The sequence below is a fragment of the Cokeromyces recurvatus genome (assembly GCF_025118155.1).
Source record: "Cokeromyces recurvatus strain NRRL 2243 chromosome Unknown BX663scaffold_4, whole genome shotgun sequence".
NCBI lineage: Eukaryota > Fungi > Mucoromycota > Mucoromycetes > Mucorales > Mucoraceae > Cokeromyces > Cokeromyces recurvatus.
Genome location: NW_026251390.1, coordinates 734193 through 754435, shown reverse-complemented (window position 1 = coordinate 754435; position 20243 = coordinate 734193). Strand labels below are relative to the sequence as shown.

General features: G+C 28.5%; 11 protein-coding genes across 11 annotated transcripts; 6 read left to right on the top strand and 5 right to left on the bottom strand.

Annotated features, from left to right (window-relative positions):
• Positions 1-131: 131 nt before the first annotated feature.
• BX663DRAFT_558664 (uncharacterized protein) lies at positions 132-1957 on the top strand. Its single transcript, XM_051531819.1, has 2 exons — positions 132-734; positions 799-1957. The coding sequence occupies exons 1-2, from the start codon at positions 202-204 to the stop codon at positions 1931-1933; spliced, it is 1668 nt and encodes a 555-aa protein (XP_051386089.1). The 5' UTR covers positions 132-201; the 3' UTR covers positions 1934-1957.
• Positions 1958-1993: 36 nt separating this feature from the next.
• Positions 1994-2413, bottom strand: BX663DRAFT_251995 (uncharacterized protein). The gene has a single exon (XM_051521876.1). It carries the CDS (start codon positions 2320-2322, stop codon positions 2077-2079), a length of 246 nt encoding a protein of 81 aa, XP_051386088.1. The 5' UTR covers positions 2323-2413; the 3' UTR covers positions 1994-2076.
• Positions 2414-2616: 203 nt separating this feature from the next.
• BX663DRAFT_498788 (uncharacterized protein) lies at positions 2617-3131 on the top strand. The gene is made up of 2 exons (XM_051526100.1): positions 2617-2839; positions 2918-3131. The coding sequence occupies exons 1-2, from the start codon at positions 2648-2650 to the stop codon at positions 3029-3031; spliced, it is 306 nt and encodes a 101-aa protein (XP_051386087.1). The 5' UTR covers positions 2617-2647; the 3' UTR covers positions 3032-3131.
• Positions 3132-3379: 248 nt separating this feature from the next.
• BX663DRAFT_498784 (uncharacterized protein) lies at positions 3380-4629 on the top strand. Its single transcript, XM_051526099.1, has 3 exons — positions 3380-3713; positions 3798-4024; positions 4098-4629. Exons 2-3 carry the CDS (start codon positions 3802-3804, stop codon positions 4409-4411), a joined length of 537 nt encoding a protein of 178 aa, XP_051386086.1. The 5' UTR covers positions 3380-3713; positions 3798-3801; the 3' UTR covers positions 4412-4629.
• A 498-nt stretch (positions 4630-5127) lies between these two features.
• On the bottom strand, positions 5128-9391 carry BX663DRAFT_498779 (uncharacterized protein). The gene is made up of 9 exons (XM_051526098.1): positions 9200-9391; positions 8592-9003; positions 8291-8527; positions 8032-8213; positions 7505-7964; positions 6403-7440; positions 5778-6337; positions 5524-5694; positions 5128-5437 (listed from the first exon to the last, which is right to left on the bottom strand). Exons 1-9 carry the CDS (start codon positions 9368-9370, stop codon positions 5408-5410), a joined length of 3261 nt encoding a protein of 1086 aa, XP_051386085.1. The 5' UTR covers positions 9371-9391; the 3' UTR covers positions 5128-5407.
• A 142-nt stretch (positions 9392-9533) lies between these two features.
• Positions 9534-12198, bottom strand: BX663DRAFT_498778 (P-loop containing nucleoside triphosphate hydrolase protein). The gene is made up of 4 exons (XM_051526097.1): positions 10785-12198; positions 10220-10728; positions 9941-10161; positions 9534-9799 (listed from the first exon to the last, which is right to left on the bottom strand). Exons 1-4 carry the CDS (start codon positions 12148-12150, stop codon positions 9571-9573), a joined length of 2325 nt encoding a protein of 774 aa, XP_051386084.1. The 5' UTR covers positions 12151-12198; the 3' UTR covers positions 9534-9570.
• A 984-nt stretch (positions 12199-13182) lies between these two features.
• Positions 13183-14518, top strand: BX663DRAFT_498774 (Josephin-domain-containing protein). Its single transcript, XM_051526096.1, has 6 exons — positions 13183-13310; positions 13431-13468; positions 13555-13568; positions 13649-13776; positions 13861-13946; positions 14001-14518. The coding sequence occupies exons 1-6, from the start codon at positions 13290-13292 to the stop codon at positions 14431-14433; spliced, it is 720 nt and encodes a 239-aa protein (XP_051386083.1). The 5' UTR covers positions 13183-13289; the 3' UTR covers positions 14434-14518.
• On the bottom strand, positions 14519-14941 carry BX663DRAFT_498766 (uncharacterized protein). The gene has a single exon (XM_051526095.1). It carries the CDS (start codon positions 14852-14854, stop codon positions 14612-14614), a length of 243 nt encoding a protein of 80 aa, XP_051386082.1. The 5' UTR covers positions 14855-14941; the 3' UTR covers positions 14519-14611.
• Positions 14942-15729: 788 nt separating this feature from the next.
• On the top strand, positions 15730-16568 carry BX663DRAFT_416977 (acyltransferase-domain-containing protein; the record flags this gene model as incomplete). Its single annotated transcript, XM_051522360.1, has 3 exons — positions 15730-16045; positions 16127-16250; positions 16331-16568. Coding segments are annotated over 3 exons (678 nt in total), but the record flags the coding sequence as incomplete, so codon positions are not given.
• Positions 16569-16941: 373 nt separating this feature from the next.
• On the top strand, positions 16942-18567 carry BX663DRAFT_549208 (uncharacterized protein; the record flags this gene model as incomplete). The annotated part of the gene is made up of 7 exons (XM_051531131.1): positions 16942-16963; positions 17041-17158; positions 17233-17309; positions 17379-17401; positions 17477-17594; positions 17676-18068; positions 18143-18567. The coding sequence occupies 7 exons, from the start codon at positions 16942-16944 to the stop codon at positions 18565-18567; spliced, it is 1176 nt and encodes a 391-aa protein (XP_051386080.1).
• Positions 18568-18640: 73 nt separating this feature from the next.
• BX663DRAFT_498756 (uncharacterized protein) lies at positions 18641-19634 on the bottom strand. The gene is made up of 3 exons (XM_051526094.1): positions 19510-19634; positions 19414-19425; positions 18641-19350 (listed from the first exon to the last, which is right to left on the bottom strand). The coding sequence occupies exons 1-3, from the start codon at positions 19598-19600 to the stop codon at positions 18746-18748; spliced, it is 708 nt and encodes a 235-aa protein (XP_051386079.1). The 5' UTR covers positions 19601-19634; the 3' UTR covers positions 18641-18745.
• Positions 19635-20243: the final 609 nt, after the last annotated feature.

Sequence of the window (20243 nt, the reverse complement as noted above, 5' to 3'; positions counted from 1 at the left end):
CTTGATACAAATATAAAATATAACTAATTAGATACAAAAATAGAAAAAAAAAATATCATTTTTGAACAATAAAATTGAACTTCTTCCGACTTTCCCTCCTTTTTTTTTTTTCTCCTTTTTTTTATATAATAGGGAATTATAAAGATTTCTTTCTTTCCTTTTTTTTTTTTCTTTTCTTTTATTATATTTCTTTATTATAAAATGAATTTATTATCACTTTTATTAGGTCACTATAATAATAATAATAAGCCTTTTTACTTGTATAGATTCGAGCATACCTCTCATCTGTTATTTAAATTTGAAGACATTGCCTTTTTATTTAACTTAAAGCATGACTTACTAGAAACAGATTCCGTTCCTTGTTATCAAGATAAACAGAATCTTACCGATATTTATTTGACTACAACTGAGTTAGCTAGATTGGCTATTAAACATAACAAATTTCTGTTGGCTGAACTTTGCAAATTGAAGCCTGGTGATTATGCTGCATCACTGGATGAGTCTATATTGTCTAAATTATCGCGTTTAAACTATCATAAATCTAAAAAAGATGACAGTCAATTTACAATAACACAAATTCAGTTACAATGGGCAATCAACCAAGAAAATAGTAATAAAGTAAAATCAGAACCAACATCACCTCCATCTATTTCTACTCATCGTTCTGATCCAATGGCCTTGGATACCATGTTAATAGGCGCGGGCAGCCAACAACAGACAAGGAGATTAAGCAGGTAAATAAGATAAGATAAGATAGATAAACATATTTAATAAATACTCATTAAATTTATATTTTAGGACATTGGAAGAACAACCAAACAAAAAACAAAAAAAGAATAATAGTGATGATTCTACTAGTATTCCTCATTTACCAAAACCTATTCATACCGTCAGTTCTCAGCAACAAGCCTCGACATTACTTGCAAAAAGATTAGGTGGATTAAATAATAGTAGTAGCAATAAGAATACAAGAAATTTAACTATTTATACTCCTTCTTATGGTGAACAATTAAATGGTATTCGGTCTGCACCTCTTCATTCAAAGTTTCCACATGGAAAGCCACAGCAGCAACAACAACAACAACCTCATCCTTTATCACAAGCTACCATGTTATCTCCTGCTTCATCCACCACTGTAAACTCAGAATTTGCTATTCCTCCTATTGTACCTTCACAACAACAACTTCAGCAGCAACAAGCACCTTATCATCAACCACCCCATACTGCACACCCAAGCAGTATTCATCCATCAGATACTCATACTACTAGTAATAGTAATAGTACAAATAATCATCTTGGGTATCATCAACAACACCCTCATTTTCCACCTCGTTCTCCTCAATATTACCCATCCACTGCTTATGGACACAGTTTTCCTGTTACATCAGGACGTGTGGTTATGACAGAAGCAAGCCATTCTTCTTTATTACCACCCAAGACACCTACAACTCTACATCCAAATGGTTCATCCTCTTTACAAAAACAGCAATTTATGCAGCCATTTGAACATCTATTTGAAACAATTGAAACAACTCGTACATTAAAATCTACACTAGATGATCAAATTAGACGTTCCTCCACTTTAATTCAAACTTTACAAACTTCATCCACTACAATTGAATCCCTTATTCGCAGCCAAATTAAAGAGGCTCAAAAGGAAATTCTTCAAAGAATGGAAGATTCAATAGAGACTTTATTTAAACGGATTTCATCCTTAGAGAGAAGAATGGTGTCTTATGTAGTAACTGAACAAAAATCGTCTGATGAAAACAACTGTGAAGTAAGATCATCTTCACAGGAGCCTTCTTCCTTATTGATCAGTCCACCCACTATTGTAAAATCACAACAAGACATTGGTCCAAATGAATATTTCACTATGTTAGAAACATTACGAGAACGATTAGATAAGCTTGAAAGACAGCTTGAGTCATAAAAAAGAAAAAAAAAGGGGGGAGGGAAGGGAAGGGAGATGGGGGAAAGTATATGTATTAAAAAAAAAAAAAAAAAAAAAAAAAAAAAAAAAGGAGAAGAAAGGATATCAAGCTTAGGACTATATATATATACATGAATATATATTTATACATACACACATACATATACAACACTATATAAAAAAAATACGCTACCCCATCTATAATAGTTACTTACTATATGTGTACTTCCTTCCATTTCAATTAAAGCAAAAGCAAAAGCAAAACAAAAAAAAATACGTAATATTGACAAAAAACAAAAAAAAATTGTATATGTTATAATAAGTATTATGTTCATATAAGCAGCGGTCAAATCTATATTTTTATCACTCAAGCTTATCTTATTTATCATTGTGAGAGAATCAAAAAATAAATAACGTGCATGTATGTGGGTATTAATAAACTACATGACTCAGTTTATTACTTGCTTCATTCTTCTCCGGCTTTTTTTTTTTTTTTTTTTTTTTTATGCAGATGACGGAATAATAAAAAGGCCAATTGTCGCAATATGAATTAATTTAGAAACCTGAACAAATAACTTGATGTACAATATAACAACCATGATGTACAATATTCACACCCTATTTTAAAATGATATAAATATAAGAAAGGGTGAGACTTGATAAGACAAATTTCTTTCTTTTTCTTTTTTTCTTTTTTTTTTACTATTTTCCTAAATGCATTACAATCCTAAATATCATGTTACTATTGAAGATTATCCTGAAGAAGAAGATGAGAAGCTTTATCAGAGACAACAACAACAACATGCATACTCTGCTACTAGTATAACTGATGATAACTTGAAAAACTATCAAACTGACGATATGGGTATTGATTCATTAGCTAGAGGCAGTAAAAGACAAGCATGGGTAAAATGAGAGAGAAAAGAAAGTAGTAATGGAGATAGTATGATATCTGATATATATATATATATATATATATAACAGGAAGAAGTAGATGCTTTAGAGGAACAAGCCAGATCTGAAAAGATACAAGACCAGAATACAGCCAAAGCAAACGCGACTGAAGCTGCACGTATCATAAAAGAAGCTCAACGATAAAATCCTGGATATTGAAGCATAATAATAAAGTTTATTTAGTTTTAAACATTATAAGTAAACTTGCCAATTTTTTTTTTCATTCATTTTAGTAGTTTATAACAGCATTTTATTCTAAACAAATTAGAATATCTGTGTTTGTTCTAATAAAAGCTATTAGAATACTAATAATGCTAATTACATTGCTTTTTTTTTTTTTTTTTTTTTTTTTTTTTTTTTTTTTTTTTTTGACAGCTAAATAACATACGTGTAACTTTTTTTCTTTTTTTTTTTTGCTTTCATGCTAACCATACATACACCCCCAAATGATGTCTATAAATATGGCTATCAGAGCATTTATGTGTAATGCTTTTTTTTTTTCTCCTTTTTTTTTTTCCAATCCTCTATAATTTGCTTTTTTCTTCTATTTCAATATATAAATAGAATGGATATGGAACATAATGCATTCACTAACGACAATAAGATTTTACTTTCTACTTCTGATGAAATGATAACCCGTAATATATTCAAATTAGTAACAAGCTTAAAGCCTCATTTATATATTGACCTTTATAACAGAAGTTGTAAATGATTTATATTCATTTGATGATATAAAACGAAAGCGTATTTTTGATCATTATTATTTTCCTAACGCAACATTTACATCACCTATCCTAAGAACGAATGGAGTACATAATATAAAGCAGTAAGTATTATATGTATGTAAGTATATATATATATATATATATATGCATATATGTATAAAGCTAAAAAGGTATACATACAACAGTATTATGCTAGTTTGGAAAGCATTAAATAAAGAATCACCAAGAATAGATAATGTTTGTTTTAATGGAAAGACCTGTATTGTCTTTTTAACACAAATAGTATGTCCAAGGTTAATTCCATGGTTTAAAATAAGTTTACCAGTTACTGCTGTACTCGAATTTAAAGAAACAGATAAAGAGAGTGGATTATTTAAGATAGATACACATGAAGAGCATTGGTCGATAGAAGGTATTGTTATCAGTTTTTTTTTTCCACTAGGTAAATCATGTCATTTACACATCTATATACATCTATATAAAAGGTATATTAAAAGCAATTCCAATTGTATCCTTTTGGTATGATCATGTGGTGCGAACAATGATTGGAAAACTATTATCTGCTACTGGAGAGGCAGTTTATACAGCAACAGAAACTGCAAGTTTATTGGTATTAAGAAGTAAAGAGATTGAAGAGACGAGACGTAGATTAGAGGCAGGTGAATATACAGTTATAGACAATAATAAGGAATACCACCAAGAAGTTTTAATGTTGAAAATGAATAATAATCTAACAACTTCATCATTATCTACTGCTACCAATACTAATTCCTGTGATTATACTACTCCATCAAGATAACAATATACAATTGCTTTCATAAAATCCCTTTCCCCCTCTCCCACACACATTGTACCTTGATATAATGTGTATTACATATTAGATACATTTATATGTATATCTGTGCATATATAAATATTTACTTTTTTTTTCTTTACGTAATAATAAAAACTAACTGATGATTCTGCTGTCTGAATAAATATAAACAAATATGTGTATTTTTTTTTCAAAAAAAAAAAAATCATTCAAAAGAGAAAGATGTTGAACAAAAATAAATTATAGTTCAATAATCGCTATTATGCACGTTACTGCGTCAACACTAGCATGTATGTTGAAGAAATCTATATAAAACAAACAAAGGGAAAGAGGGAAAGATGAATATATAAATTAAATGATTAGAATACTTGCACTAATTGATTGATAATTTTGATTAGAAGCATTATTATCATTACAAGTAAGATACCCTTTTGTGTATGTGTACTATTTTAGAACAAAAAAAAAAAAAGGTAGTTTGTGTTCTAGCTGCTTTTATCAGATCAAAAGAGTAGTTAACTTGCATGTTAATGATAAGGAATATTTTATTAAATAAATTGAACTGATATAATGTGGCTTTCAAAATCAATTCATATCAAATTTGTAGTTAATTTTGATTCAAAATAAATGAATTGAAACTTATTGATTGTATATGGTATGATCAAATCTAATAAAGCTTATCTTAAAAATTGGTAATAAATAAATGTATATATATATATGAAAGATACTTTTTCCATCTATAGAATAAGTATTTCTCTCAATCTCTTTTAATATGTATACGTGTATGTATGTATATACAAATATATCTATTGAACACACACAAGAAAGTCATCATATATTTATAAACATAATAAGTATTATAATTCTATTATATATAGCTACTCGTTTATATATTCCTTTTTTCGAGTTAATCCAGGCATCCATGAAGCTCTTCTAGGTTTAGAAGCTGGCAGTGGTGGTGGTTGCAGTGCTTTATTATTCGAGTCAAAAGACTTGGAAGGATTGTGATGATTTCTAGAATTAAAAGAGGGTTTAGGAATACTGAAGCGACGTTTAAACAGCAATAATAAAGTAGGCTGTTGTATTAAATTAGTGTTTACTTCTGAACAATTATTTTGAAGAGATCTTTGATTCGATTGACCGTCGTTATTTTCTTGTTGCTCTAATTCAGCTAATAATTGCTGATATTGTGTTATAAAATATTTTGAATTTAAACAGGTTAAATCTTGATGAACATCATTTAATGCCAGTATTTTTAAATCAGCAGGTATCTAAAAAAAAAAAAAATGGATATCAAATACTTGGGATTATTAATATAAAATGAGTCTATTAGTTGGTTATCATTACTACATACAATGGATATTTTATCTATTTCCCGAATTAAAACTTCAATGACACTAATTTCTTCTTCAGTTCCCTGTCGACTATATTGACGTTTATCATGATCCGTAAATACAGGTGAAGCGATAGGCTTCTCGAATAAAACGCTAGGTGCCACAATTCGTGCTAAATTATGAATATCCATTTTATTCATATTACTAAATGTTGAAACCCATTTCAGACAACAAAAAATCATGAGCATAGTATCACGATTTGGCTTTGGTAATAAACAACAAGCAAAATGAAGAGCCTTTAATCGATCATCTCTGTTCTCTATCGTATCATTCATTACTTTTCCACATTGAATAAATAATTTATAGAGAGGGAATGTTAATAATGGCTCAGGTAATTCTCTTAAATATCGTTTTAATAATGCTGTTAACTGAATACTACTTTGATTCGTTAATAACTTTTCCATATAAACTTTCATATCAGCTGACGTTGTCGTTTCATACAAGTTATCAATCGACTGTGCTAGCATCTTTAATTGCCTGATATTACCATTTTTACGAAAGACACCTTCAACTAACATATCTAACCCAACCCACACACAGTCAAATGGTGTAATAATAATAATAATAAAATAAATATATATTTACCTGATTGCAGAATAGCCATAATACAAGTTTTAACAAAGAGAGGTATGGATGCATTATCTGAAAAGCATGCATTTAAAGTTGGAGTAAAATCACATAAAGTAATACCTGCTTCTTTCTTTTGTAAGCTAGTATGAATATGGTCTCGTTGTATCATTTTATCTAAAGATACACCAAAGACTTTCTTACCATCTCCTCCTGTTGGCGATTTTATCAAGAATGAAGTAGGAGATGCTTTAATGTGCATAATTAATTTTTCCCAAAGAATAGATGCAGAATTTAGCGATAAAGTATTATTGTAAGTATCATCATGTGCTGTAGACAAGTTTAATTTTATCTTTTTCTTTTTCTTTTTTGACTCAACTATATCAATCAAATCGTCTAAAGAAAAATGAGATGATACAAGAGGATAAAGAGCAATAACAGCAGCATGACGAAGAACAAAATCCTGAGATAAAGTCAGTGTCGCAATGTATATTCTTATCGTTTTATTTGGGAGTATGATAGAGCTACTAGGTATCTCATCCATGATTGAAGCTAAAAGAGAGGCCTTTCTAGGTCCACGTAATCCATTTTGCTGTTGATAATCAAATAAATCATAACAAGTAGAAGATTTTCTTCGTTTAGTATCCATTTTATTGCTATTATTTTCGCTATGTGTACTAAATGTACGTCTTAGGCTTCTAGCTAATTTATTACTTCTTTGTCTAATAGGTGACATAAAAGAGGTAACTGGGGATAAAGTTTCCTCCTGTTGACTCGAAGATTTTTCTGTATTAAACACAGGTGATGTTGATATCATAAGACTATTTTCTTTTTTCTTTTTTAAATTTGTAACAGCACCAAATGATGATGTCTTTTTTTCCACTTGACCCATTTTTATTGAATTTGCTCGATTCGTCAAGTTATTACTTGTAGATTCTTGATGTCGCTGTAACATTGCTCTTTGACCTAAGATTTGTAAAATAGATCCTTGTCTTTTTGTTTGAGGTAGTAATCTTTCTGGTCTTTCTTTTTCACGAATGATTTTTTTATGTGTCTCTAATAATGAAAGAAATGTTATATTATGTCTGTATAGTATGCATAAAGAAGAAGATAATATTACCTTCTTTCAACTTGATATCATTATTAGTAGTTAAAGAAATTTTTGTTAAACATACTTTCATATTTTGCAGGTTTTGTTGCAAAAGACTGACATAAGTACAACGCATATTAGAATCATTCTCTTTATGTTCTGTAGAATTAAAGCAATTTTGACAATAAAGTGCGTTATTAACAGAAGAATAAAGTAACATAGAATTAGTATTGCTCTCGTTCAATGATGAACAAACAGAGCAACTAAAACAATGTGGATGCCATTTCAGATACTGTAGTTGATATAGAAAACAGTCAGTATCTTTTAGACTCTGATTACATTGATGACATATTTCTTCATTTATAGTTGATGCCATTGGTAAATTATCTTTAAACCAATATCTTCCTGCAATCCAAACTCTCTTTTTCTCAAGTCCTGAAAGCTGGTCTAAAAATTGATTTATTCCATTTTGAATTCCGAACTCTTGTTCCTTTTTTTTTTTTTTTTTTTTTTTTTTAGTACTCAGTATTGTTTTACAAACTATTTTTATTTTTTACCAAATTCAAGGCATAAAGTAAGCCTATTCGGATCAAAGTCTTTAAATTATGTGCTAATCCAGTAATCAGTTCTAATAATTCTTGAGTTGTAGCTATATCCGATTTTTTGCAAGTTGCTAATAATTGTAAGAAACGAATCAATTGGTCACAAATTGAACTTGATTCTTGAGAACAATTTAACTCTATTGATTTAAAGAAACATTTAAGAAAAAAGAAGTTTCCTCCCCTTTTTTTTTTTTTTTTTTTTTGTTAAAATTACCTTGATGATGAAGTTTTAATTGTTGTTGAATAAGGTCTAAAGCAGAAAATAAAATTTCAAGATGCATGATAAACTGATTAGCCATACGTATACTTTCCGTATATGCACCTGCTGCCACATTTAATAACATGTCTGAAATGCAACTAGCAGAAGATTCCTCGAATGATGATAAATCTGTCCATATTCGTTTCACTTTTTGATGAATTTTTGTTTGATTGTCAATAAGATTGGAATGGTCTAAAATAAATAATGATCAATAAATGTGCATTTGTATGTTAATCTTTCATCATCATTTTGTTACCCATTTGTTTCTTTGTTGGTTTTAATTTTACATTCCAAAATTTTAAAATCATATAACATTCAGGATGCCATATTTGATTAGGTAAATTACGATGTTCAACAAATTGTTTTAGAATAGCTTGTTCACAACCAGCGCAATGCGTTTCAGGTATTAGGGAGAAATGAAGTCTACAATAACTTTGACCTTTATAGTCATAATGAATAGTTGTTGGTGTAACACAAAGTGGACATTGAATACACTCAGGATGATATCTTTCGTTAGAAGCAATAGGCTTATCACATTTCAAACAAATTAAACCTAATCGCTTTAAATAATGGTATTCACAAACAACTAATAATTTTCTTCTTCTATATTTTTGCTGTTGTTGATCATCGATTGGATAATATTTATTTGCTACAGGTATAAAACAATCCTACGTATAATTAAGAATATAAGTTAAAGAAAAAAGAAGGCAAAAGGAAGAACAGAGAAACAAAAAATAAAATAAAGTAAAAAATGTGCTCCCCTTTAAAAAAAAAATCGGAATCTCTTTCTTTTCATCTGCTTAAATAACTCCTTTTTTTTTTTTTTTTCTTTCTCTTTATAATATAGATGATGCTGTTATATACCTCACAAATAAAGCATTTATAATGATATACTTGATTAAACGCTCTAACTAAAGTATCTTCTTTTGAACAGCTTTGATTACATTTTGGACATATTGGAAAAGATCTTCTATGCAAAGGTTTATGTTCTTTTATTTGTTTGTCATTTATTAGATCATTAGATGTTTGAAACATGGCGAAAACAAAAAAAAAAAAAAAAAAAAAAAAAAAAAAAAAAGAATAAAGAAAATGAAAATTATTAATTATAATAAAAAAACAAGAAAAAAGAAACGAATTAAATTATTATTATTATTATTATTCTTATTGCATATTATAATTTAATTATATGACTTTTTTTTTTTTTCAAATACATTGATATGCATTTATTGTATTTGTTACTGAATTAAATAATTTCTTGATTCATCATCTAATTGGTTAAAATATCTTATTCTCTTTCTTGTTCTTTCTTTTTTCCCTTTACCAGCAATTCCTTTGTCATAAATACACATATTTCTAATCTCTGGCATGTATTCGATCATGATTACATTTTTATACAGATATTGACTGGGATTATTTAGTATAGAAGGATAGATAATTTCAAGACAATTCTTCAGATAAGTTTGACTATAAATAAGTAGGTATACATTTTATATATATTTTTAATCTTACTATCATCCCCCTACCCCTACCCCTACCCCTACACCCTACACACCCTAAAAAATATCCTATCCCCATATTTATATCAATATCATCATCCCATCTTACCTTTCATCATATAAATCTTCTTCTTCTCTCCCTTTCCATTGATTTGACCATGTTGACAAATAATGGTTACGCCACTTTTCTTGTGATAGATTTATAATTGAAATTGAATTTCCAATTAATTCTCCTAATTCCCAATGGTCTAGATCATTTGCTTTTTTTAATAAAATTGTCATATTATGATAACATAAATCTTTAGTGTCATATTGATCTATATCATAAATCTAATTATATAAATATGCATGTTTGTTTAAATCTCTTCTTATTTATTTATTTACTCACTTGATGTCTTTGCTTATCTGTTAATCCAATATAGGCATCAATAAAAGATTCTGTATTCATAATGTCACTTATTTTCTCAATATCATCATCATTTGTGCTATTATAATTCATTACAGTGAAATAATAAAGTTTACATAAACCTATTGTCTTTGAATTTAATCCTTTTAATCGATCCATTAATTCTACTAATACATCTTGATCTTTATCCTTCTTCTTTATCAAGTCGGCAAATCCCATAATATGTGCAAAGAGATATTTAAAGACGACATGCTCATTTCTTTTATCTATCTTCATCTTTTCATCATTTAACCAAAACTGTAAGGTATCAATAATTTGTCTGATGTTATAGTCTAATAATTCACATAAATATAGAATATCTTCTTGATCTATGATGTAGTTTTCTGTATAACAAATCAATTGAAGATAAGGTACAAGACTTGTCCTTTCTGGTCTTTCAAAATAAATGACAGATTGAAGGTATAATTGTTCTAATGGTATCTGGGATTTATCTTGGTGTAAATTGTTTAGTTTATATTTATATACCCTCATAAATTTAGTACTTTACCATTACATGTCATTATAATAGGTCTTTTACTCTTTTGACTTAATTCAATGACTGATGTCCAAAATCCCTTATCTTCTTCAAATAAAATATCAACTTCTTCTAATAAAACTAAACTTTGCTTTGGTTCTTCTATCTCTTCTTTTTCTCTATTTCTATCTTCCATTTTTTTGAAAAAATCTTGAATGGTAGGCTTTATTGTTTCCTTTTTATTATTTTCTATTATTATTCGACTCTCTTCTCCTTCTTCTGTTATCATTTGATTCTCTTCTTCTTCTTCTGTTATCTTTTGACTCTCTTCTTCTTTAGGCTGTTGTGAAACATTTAATAGCCTTTTAAAATGCTGTGCAATGTCAATCGTCTTTGGTTTCTTTTTGATAACTGTATCTCGTATTATAATTCGTTCTCCTTCTACTGTCTTTCTTTTCCTTTGTCCGTCAAATTGAACTAAATGACTTGCTATCATTTCCCCTACATTATCAAACACATCTTTTCCTGTACGTCGTGAACTAGGATTCATTTCAAATACAGAATAACCTGTTTCCTTTGCTGCAGTATAAACAGTCGCTGTCTTTCCTACACCATTTCCACCTACTAGAAGCATAAGATTACATAATCGTTCATCATCTATATCCATCCATTTTTTCCCTTTCTGTTTATATTTCTTTGAATTCGTTAACAATGGAGGTTTAATCTTGAGTCGATTTAGCCAATCCCTTAAATATTCAAAATCAGGCAGAAATCCTATTAATCCCTCTACAGAGTCAGGTCGATATTTATCACTCCATAGTATCCTTTTATCGTCCCTATTTCTTAAACGTGTTAGATTATCAAATAGCCATCGACAACAAGGCTCCTTTTTCCAATCATTTTGATATGTAACATTCATTCTCTCCTCTATTGTGTGTAAATCTAAATACAATGCTTGCTTCATTTTATGACTTGGACTACTTTCTATTGTTTTATTTCGTTTTTCTTTTTGTGTTGAATAGAAATGATGCACATCAGCTTTGATGATCGACTCAAAGGGATTACGCTGTTTATTTATCTTTCTTTTCATCCTTCTTTCTACTGTTTCTTTTATTATTGGACTCATCGGTTCCTTTCTCACAATTAAATTTGGCTTCTTTATTAAAGATGTATTTGCTATAGGCATCGTTGTTGTTGTTGTTGTAAGTACCTTGAGTGAGTTATTTGTTTCATCTTTTAATATAGCAGAAGTGGATTTTTGTTGTTCTTTTCTCTGTTTGATCGATAAAAATAAAGGATGAATTTTAATTTCTTTTTCTTCTTCTATTTGATTTTCTTTCTTGGGTATAGCACTAAAATGATCTTTTATTGATCTTTGTTTTGTTGATTTAGGTGGCATCGATTAAAAGAATAACAATAATAATAATAAAAATTAAAAAAAAAAAAAATACATATAAATGCATATTATTATTATTATTACGCGAATAGGCATTATTTTAATTTAATTACAGAAGAAAATAGTGTAGTATTGATACGACTTATTATTAGCAAAAAAAAAAAAAAAATAAAATATATATGTATATGCTTATGTATATCGATATACACATTTATACAAAGAATATATTTAAATAACATTATTTGCTTTTAATAGGCTTACAAATAGAAAGACTTTTAACACAAGATTCCTTCTCGTTTCTAAATAAACGGAAAAGAAGGTCATAATGTAAAACTTTAGTCTTCTGCCAATAACCAATTCTTACAAAGTCTATAATTGAATTCTTTTCCTTGAAACAATAATACAGTCAGATAGTAGTATTCATTTATATCTAATTGTGACGTAATTAATTTTATTTCATAGCTCTGGCACCACCATCTCGTATACAGTATACATTCATATTATCATAAATGCGCACACTGTATATGTATATATGCCGCATACATAATTGTATATTAAATTGGAGAGACTGCAATTGTTTGAAAGACAATATCTTTATACAAGTAAACATAACATTGCACTTATTTGTTATGCGGTATAGGAGCATAACATAACGTGATTCTTTATTATTATTTACATACTCTACCCTATCTTATACAATTATCTACTCTAGTTCCTTGACCTACAATATAATCTATTAAAACAAGATTTAGTTCTGCAACATAGATAAATATGTTGAATCCTCTTTAATTACTAAATCTCGAAATTATTTGTGAGAAAACAAAAAAAAATGAAACTAATACTAAAGGAAACTATAAAAGAGGAAAGAAAAATATCCTCAGGAAATAGCATTAAGACTATCTGATGATATATTATATTCATGGTAAACCAAACTTCATTGGTTAAACGCATTACAGCTGTAACTGCAGAAGAGATATAGTATGTCGGGCTTTAACTATTACCTTTTTTTTTTTTAATAAGCCTAATTTTTCGTCTTTTATTTTTATCTTTAATATTGGTTCCTGACTATTCATTTAGTTAATCAAGTAATTGCTTTTTTTTTTTTAAGAAGAAAAAAAGTTGACTCGTATTTCATAAAAGCAATGTGCATCTGTTTTGAAAAAGTAATGAAAATAAAACAAACAAAAAATCAAATTAAAAAGGAATTCATTCCGAACAATTGAATTACATTTATAACTGTACGTTAAACTTTTTTTTTTCCTCCTAATTATACTCTCTAACAGCAAGAACAAGATTTATTATGTGCCCAGCATGCACTCAAGTAATAAGCAAAACAAAAGAAAACAGGAAAAAAAAAAAGCTTAACACTTAATTCCATTTCACTTTTTTTTTTCTTCTTTTAATTAGTGCTTTGTTACAAGGTACTTTCCTTTACTTTTTTATTTTTTTTTTTTATTATTATTACTCTAAATGATACAATGCTAACTATTATATTATTTAGGCAATTATTTTACTGCTGTTGACTTAGCGGAAATTGGTAAAGAGATAGATAAAGCAGAACAACTTGTGAGTGGTAGTTTGGGTAAGGAAAGTCAGAATTATGATGATTCTGGATATTTCTCAATTCAAGTATGTCCTATTTATAATGTTACTTGAATATGTATATGCATATGTATTTTATTTTATTTTATTTTATTCTATCTATGGCTGTAGGTATTGCAAAAAGCACTCGAGATATGGAATTTAGAATTAGTTCCTTGGAAATCAAAAGAAATGGAAGAAGTTAGAAAAAATCCTGTGTAATGATAACAGAGCTAATGCTATTTAAATTATTAATAACTACTCATTATTAGTAATCAAAGAGCTTATGTTTGTAATCTAAGAAATCATTGGTTTACACTTAGAAGGTTTAATCATCACTGGTATAATTTGGATTCAATGCAAGCTGCACCCACTTATCTCGGGGAAAATTATTTACCCCTCATGTTAGATCAAATTGAACGTGAAGGATATTCAGTTTTCGCTGTAAAAGGAGAATTAGTCGAATGTCCAGCTGATAGAGAAGCAAAGCCATTATCATCAAAGTCGAATGAGACAAACACAACTGAGGCATTCTCTGGACGAGGCTATTCACTTCTATCATCAGGAAATACAGATAATGATTTGTTAGATGATGAAGATCAAATGTTGGCGAGGGCAATTGAAGAAAGTATAAAGGATTCAACTAATATTGAAAATGATTTAGATGAAATTAGAAGAAAAAGACTAGCAAGATTTGGAGGTTAAGATTATAATAAAATAAGCACATTTATGTGAACAATTTATTAAGTTTGATGAACTATAACAAAAAAAAAGGAGGTACTTTTTTTTTAAAAAAAAAAAAAGAAAAAAGAGAAAGAAGGAAAAAAAAAAATAGAATGACAAAGTATAAAAGCACACAGTTGACGGATATTTAAACGCGTATTTAACTAATATTAGCTTGTTGATTAACAGTGTTGGAATTAGTGTTTTTAGCAAGGACACCACCAGCAAGGACACCACTCAAAAGGCCAGTCTTTCCAGTTGAGCCAACGCTTCCAATTGATTGATGAATAGATTTGTTTGCATTCTTGCTGTTATCTTCTCTATTATATCTATTACCACCACGAGGAGCAGCAGAGACGACAGCAACACAGAGAGCAATAGCGAGGATAGATGAGAACTTCATTTTTATTTATTTAGTTTTGTTTATTGTTATTGAGAAATTTTAAAAGCAAATTTTGCTTCCTTTTATATATCTTTTTTTTTTTTCATTCGAAACATAGGGACAAATAACTTTTGTTATCTCTTTCATTCCTCCTTTTTTTGATATTTATAAATTCTCCTTCTTTTTTTTTAAAAAAAAAAGTACCTTGAGAAATTATAGTTCTTCGCGTGGTATCGAATATTCTTAATATACTCCTTATTTCACTCCTATTTAATTATATTTAATTTTCATAAGAGAGGGTAAAATTATATACATTGTACATATTCATTTGTCAAATAATGAATATCTATAATCTGGGATCATATTTACTATTTTTATTAAACTCCCCTTTTTTTTTTTTTGCTGTGACACCAGTATACGAGATTTATACAAGTATAAAGGAGACTAATTTCCACGCATGTTGCTTAATGTAGTGTTCTATGGCTATTACACACTGTTATTCTATTTTTTTTTACTATTTTTATATTTTGAGCATGCATAGATGAATAATGAAATACAAAAAAGCTTTCATTGTTGTCATAAAGACTTTTCCACTATTTTAATACAAGCTCCTCTTCATTCTATTGTATCTCCAGAGTTTTCATTATAAAAAAAAAAAAAAAAAAAAAAAAAAAAAAAAGACGAAGAGCTCACATGAATTGTTTTTATATAAACGAAATTAATAATTCAATATTGGCCCAGAAATTACACAACCACATTCTTTTTCAAAAAAAAAAAAAAAAAAAAAAAAAAAAAAAAAAAAAAAAAAAAAAAAAAAAACATTACTGCCCCGTTTTTTCTTTATTTCATGGAAAAATATGTCATGTAATTTTTTCAAATTAAGTAAAAAAAAGCTGGGATTATTAACTACAGTAGCATTTGGAGCTACTTATTGGTATTATAAGCCTGTTGTCACCAATCCAACCCCTATTACCCCTTATATTCCTCCACCCTTTGTTTGGGAAAAAATACCTAAGCCCGTGCTTAAACGGTTTACTGTTCCCATCAATGAAGACATGTCAACGGGATGGTCCATGACAAGTACTGTCATTATTGGCATTACAGGATTATTAGCAAAAGGTTTTCTTCATCTTAGTCATTATAAAGTGTATAATCTTGATCGTTTTCTAAATATTCTTTATGATCCTAATCGAAAAAAAGGCATTGTAACAGGTAATAATAATAATAATAAAGGGATAAGAAACTCGATCATAATGATGAACGACTCAAGATAAAGACTTGATTCTAATTTAGTTTCCAATCATGAGTCTGTATTAGATGATCCTCTTTTATGGGGGGTCTTGCCAATAAAGACTTTATTTTCAATACAAAACATGCGTTGGACTTTAGGAGCTGCGGATATATGTTTTACTTCTATGTAAGTATATGAAAAGTGTGATAGCGATAAATAAATAAATAAATAAATAAAAAGTTTATAATATATACTATTTCAACTAGTTTTAAATCATTCTTTTTCGCTCTTGGACAAACGATCCCAACTATAAGAGGAGCGGGCATATATCAACCTGGTGTTGACTTTGCTATTCAAAAATTAAATAAAAATGGTTGGATTCATGTCTTTCCAGAATCAAAAGTGACGCAACAGCCAGATTATGAAATGATTCGATTCAAGTGGGGGATTGGACGGATATTGATGGATTCGTGCGAGGAGGAAGGAGTTATTGTGATCCCTATTTGGCACAAAGGAATGAATTTAGCAAAGCCCTTATATGGTACGCGTTGGGTTCATTTTGGTAAACCTATCACTATTATCTTTGGTGAACCGATTGATTATTCGGATATTATTAAAGCCTGGAAGGAAGGGAAATTAACGAGGGAAGAAACAAGGATTCAATTAACACAAAGATGTTATGAGGCTTTAGACAAACTACGATTAGAAGAACGAAAATAATCGGGCTTAGCATTAGATGTAATCCATAAGTGAAACGTATTATAAAAAAAAAATATAAATGTATACAGATTTAATTTTACCTTGTGTGTGTGTGTTTTTTCTTTTTCTTTTCATTTTTTCATTTTTTTCATTTTTTTTTTCATATTAAAGATTTGCAATGCTTAAGAATTCAACTTGGAGTAAAAATAGAAACTCGATGAATAATAATAATAAAATGTATACAATAGCCTTATTTATTAAACTTTGTTGTTGTTAGAACTTGAAGAAACCAACTTGGCCAATTTTGGTTCTGAACTTGAAAGGCAGCATCGAAAAGAAGAAGGGGCGCTTGAAACAGCTTGGAACTATGAAGGTTCACCTATTGGACATGAAACGTAAAATACAATTTATTCTTTAAATAATTTTTATTTTATTTTATTTTATTTTTTTTTTTTCTAATTCTACACAGTGGTTTATGGGTTTGGCGTGTACAAAATTTTAATTTAGTGGCTGTACCTTCAAGTCAATATGGAAAGTTTTATCAAGGTAACTTGTGTGTAATTAAATTAAATTAAATTAAATTAAATGATTTTTTTTTTATATGTGTATATATAGGAGATAGTTATATTATCCTAAAGGTATCTATCTATCTATGCCATTATATATATTTCTCATTTTCTAATTTATATACATATATATATATATATACAAAGTCTTTTAAAAAAGAAAATAGAGAAAGCTTGACTCATCATATTCATTTCTGGCTTGGTTTAGAAACTAGTCAAGATGAAGCTGGCACTGCTGCTTATAAGACAGTTGAATTAGATGATTGTAACGTTTAGAAAAAAAAATGAAAATGTATATAAATATATATATATATATATATAACATTATACTTTATATATGTATCAGATTTGGATACTATAGCTACTCAGTATCGTGAAGTACAATATCGTGAATCAAGATTATTCTCTAGTTATTTTAAATCTATTATCTATTTACAAGGTGGGTTCGCTAGTGGCTTTCATCATGTAGAAGAAGAAGAAGAGTTTCCAACACGACTTTTACGAGTTCATCGACCCAAACATTTAGAAGGAACACGCACTCGTAATGCAGTCGTCATCTCAGAGGTTCTTCTTAGTTATCAAAGTCTACGATCCACTGCTGTCTTTATCTTAGATACTGGAGATCTTATCTATCAATGGCAAGGTGAAGCATGTCAAGGTATTGAAAAAGCAAAAGCGGCTGAATTTATTTCTCAATTGATTTCAGAAAGACACGGTAAAGGAGACATGATTATTGTTGGTAAGCCCAGAAATAAATAAATAAAAACAAACAATTAGAATGAATTTATCCTTTATATATATATATTTATACAGAACAAAATACAAGTGGTGAACATGATTTCTTTGATGCACTTGGATCTAATGGACCTATTGTTGAAAAAGATGAGAATGAAGAAGAAGAAGAAGAAGAACAAGTTCAAATCAAGAAATTATTGAGACTTAGTAGTTCTGGACCTTTTGGCATGGGACATTTGAAATTTGAAATGGTAGCTGAAGAGAGTAGGATTACAAAGGATATGTTTGATACACATGATGTATTTATATTTGATGTTGGACATCAAGTTTATGTTTGGATTGGACATAAAGCAAGCCGTAAAGAACGTAAACATGGACTTGAATATGCTCAAAACTATATTACAGAATCAAATCGATCTTCTTTTACACCTATTTGTCAAGTGATAGAAGGTGGAGAAGATGAATTGTTTGAATCCAATGTAGAAGGTTGGCAAGGATGGTAATACGCGTAAATATGTATACATATATATATGTGTGTGTATGTATGTATAGTTTATTATATATAATAAAATGCAATATGTGTATACTATAAACATATAAATAAATATACATATAAATATATATACATATACAGATATATACATATACATATATATAAATATATATATGTTTATACATGTACTACCAACAGTCATGAAATGATTCCTGCCATTCTGTTGCATTGTGATTACTAGTAGTAGTAGTAGAAGTGATTTTAGTCGTATTATTAAGTAAAAAATGATTACATGATGGCTTTGTAGCTACTATATTATTGTTATCTTCAATTATTAATGAAGAATGATTTGTACTTGTATAAGATGATAATAAAGAGGGAGGCTTATTACTATTGAATAAATCTGATAAAAGAGATTTACGTGGTGTAGTTGGTATTACGGGTTGTGTCTTTTTAAATTCATAAAAAATATCCTCCTCCTCCTCTTCTTCTTCTTCTTCGTCGTCGTCGTCTTCATCATCGTCATATTCATCGTCGTCGTCGTCGTCGTCATCTATAACAATAATTTTTACTTTTTGTTGTCTTTTCTCTTCTTCTTTTTTATCATTTTCAATTAAAACAACACTACTACAAAATGAGGAAGATAATTTTTCTTCTTTTGAAAAGAACAGTGATCTTCCATCCTCTTTCTTCCTTTGCTGTGGAACTAGATTGTTATCGACAATAGGGGCAGGTGACAATAAAATCGAAGTAATATATTTTTTAATTGTTTTGTTGTCAATTGGATTATTATCTTTATGCCATAATCTCCATGTTATATTTTCTAATCTTTGACCTTGTTCAATATAAGACTTACATTTATTAAACGCTTTAATTCCATATTAGAATATGTATTTATTAAAAAGAAAAAAAAAGAAAAGAAAAAAAAGAAAAAAAAAATACATTTATATACCAGTCCAAATAGTTGCCAGTCTAATTTCTTGTTCAATTGATTCTAAACTTTGACAAGAGATTGATAATAAATCCATTGAATTAAATGACATATTTTTACAAGGAAAAAGAAAAGGAAAGGAAAACAAAAGAAAAGAAAGAAAGAAAGAAAGAAAGAAAAATAAAATAATATTTTATTATTATTGTTATTTGAAGTCTGCTGACAAGTAAAATCTATACGCATATGATCTTTTTTATCTTTCGTCGTCCTCCCTTCTTATTTACATGACCATTTCAAAAAGAAAAAAAAAAAAAAAAAAAAAAAAAAAAAAAAAAAAAAAAAAGCTTAAATAATTCTCCTTTTTTTTTAAGACTGATTAATAAATTACTATCATCTGATTTATTTATAAGGAGAATAACATGTAATTAACATGTCTATGATTCTATTATTTACAAGGATATCTCTCTTTTATTATTATATTGTCATCAATGATGATTTCGATAAGATTCAATGGCAGTGAATGGATCTTCTGGCACTGGTCCATTGTATTTTCTTGTTGTATTATTATTATTATTATTATAATTATTATTATTATTATTGGTATTATTATTATAATTATTGGTAGTAATGGTAGTAGTATTAGTGGTATTAGTATTAGCAGTAGTAGTAGTAGTATAAATATTAGTAATAGTATTATTGGTATTATTATAGTACATAGTTTGATTTTGTTGAATAGAAGAGGGTCTGTAAGTAGT

Excerpts from the sequence above, each read along its gene's own strand:
- BX663DRAFT_498784 (XM_051526099.1), top strand. The coding sequence starts at position 3,802 with ATGCTAGTTTGGAAAGCATTAAATAAAGAATCACCAAGAATAGATAAT. Across the intron at positions 4,025-4,097 it reads AGAGCATTGGTCGATAGAAG|GTATATTAAAAGCAATTCCA; the intron begins GTATTGTTATCA and ends TCTATATAAAAG.
- BX663DRAFT_251995 (XM_051521876.1), bottom strand. The coding sequence starts at position 2,322 with ATGATAAATAAGATAAGCTTGAGTGATAAAAATATAGATTTGACCGCT.
- BX663DRAFT_498778 (XM_051526097.1), bottom strand. The coding sequence starts at position 12,150 with ATGCCACCTAAATCAACAAAACAAAGATCAATAAAAGATCATTTTAGT. Across the intron at positions 10,729-10,784 it reads TATTATAATGACATGTAATG|ATAAATCCCAGATACCATTA; the intron begins GTAAAGTACTAA and ends ATTTACACCAAG. Across the intron at positions 9,800-9,940 it reads GAAGATTTATATGATGAAAG|TCAAACTTATCTGAAGAATT; the intron begins GTAAGATGGGAT and ends ACTTATTTATAG.
- BX663DRAFT_498756 (XM_051526094.1), bottom strand. The coding sequence starts at position 19,600 with ATGTCATTTAATTCAATGGATTTATTATCAATCTCTTGTCAAAGTTTA.
- BX663DRAFT_498788 (XM_051526100.1), top strand. The coding sequence starts at position 2,648 with ATGCATTACAATCCTAAATATCATGTTACTATTGAAGATTATCCTGAA. Across the intron at positions 2,840-2,917 it reads GCAGTAAAAGACAAGCATGG|GAAGAAGTAGATGCTTTAGA; the intron begins GTAAAATGAGAG and ends TATATATAACAG.
- BX663DRAFT_498779 (XM_051526098.1), bottom strand. The coding sequence starts at position 9,370 with ATGTTTCAAACATCTAATGATCTAATAAATGACAAACAAATAAAAGAA. Across the intron at positions 8,214-8,290 it reads ATTAAAACTTCATCATCAAG|AGTTAAATTGTTCTCAAGAA; the intron begins GTAATTTTAACA and ends TTAAATCAATAG. Across the intron at positions 5,695-5,777 it reads AAATAGATAAAATATCCATT|ATACCTGCTGATTTAAAAAT; the intron begins GTATGTAGTAAT and ends TTTTTTTTTTAG.
- BX663DRAFT_498766 (XM_051526095.1), bottom strand. The coding sequence starts at position 14,854 with ATGAAGTTCTCATCTATCCTCGCTATTGCTCTCTGTGTTGCTGTCGTC.
- BX663DRAFT_558664 (XM_051531819.1), top strand. The coding sequence starts at position 202 with ATGAATTTATTATCACTTTTATTAGGTCACTATAATAATAATAATAAG. Across the intron at positions 735-798 it reads CAGACAAGGAGATTAAGCAG|GACATTGGAAGAACAACCAA; the intron begins GTAAATAAGATA and ends TTTATATTTTAG.
- BX663DRAFT_498774 (XM_051526096.1), top strand. The coding sequence starts at position 13,290 with ATGTGCATCTGTTTTGAAAAA. Across the intron at positions 13,311-13,430 it reads TGTGCATCTGTTTTGAAAAA|CAAGAACAAGATTTATTATG; the intron begins GTAATGAAAATA and ends ACTCTCTAACAG. Across the intron at positions 13,947-14,000 it reads GAAGTTAGAAAAAATCCTGT|TAATCAAAGAGCTTATGTTT; the intron begins GTAATGATAACA and ends ACTCATTATTAG.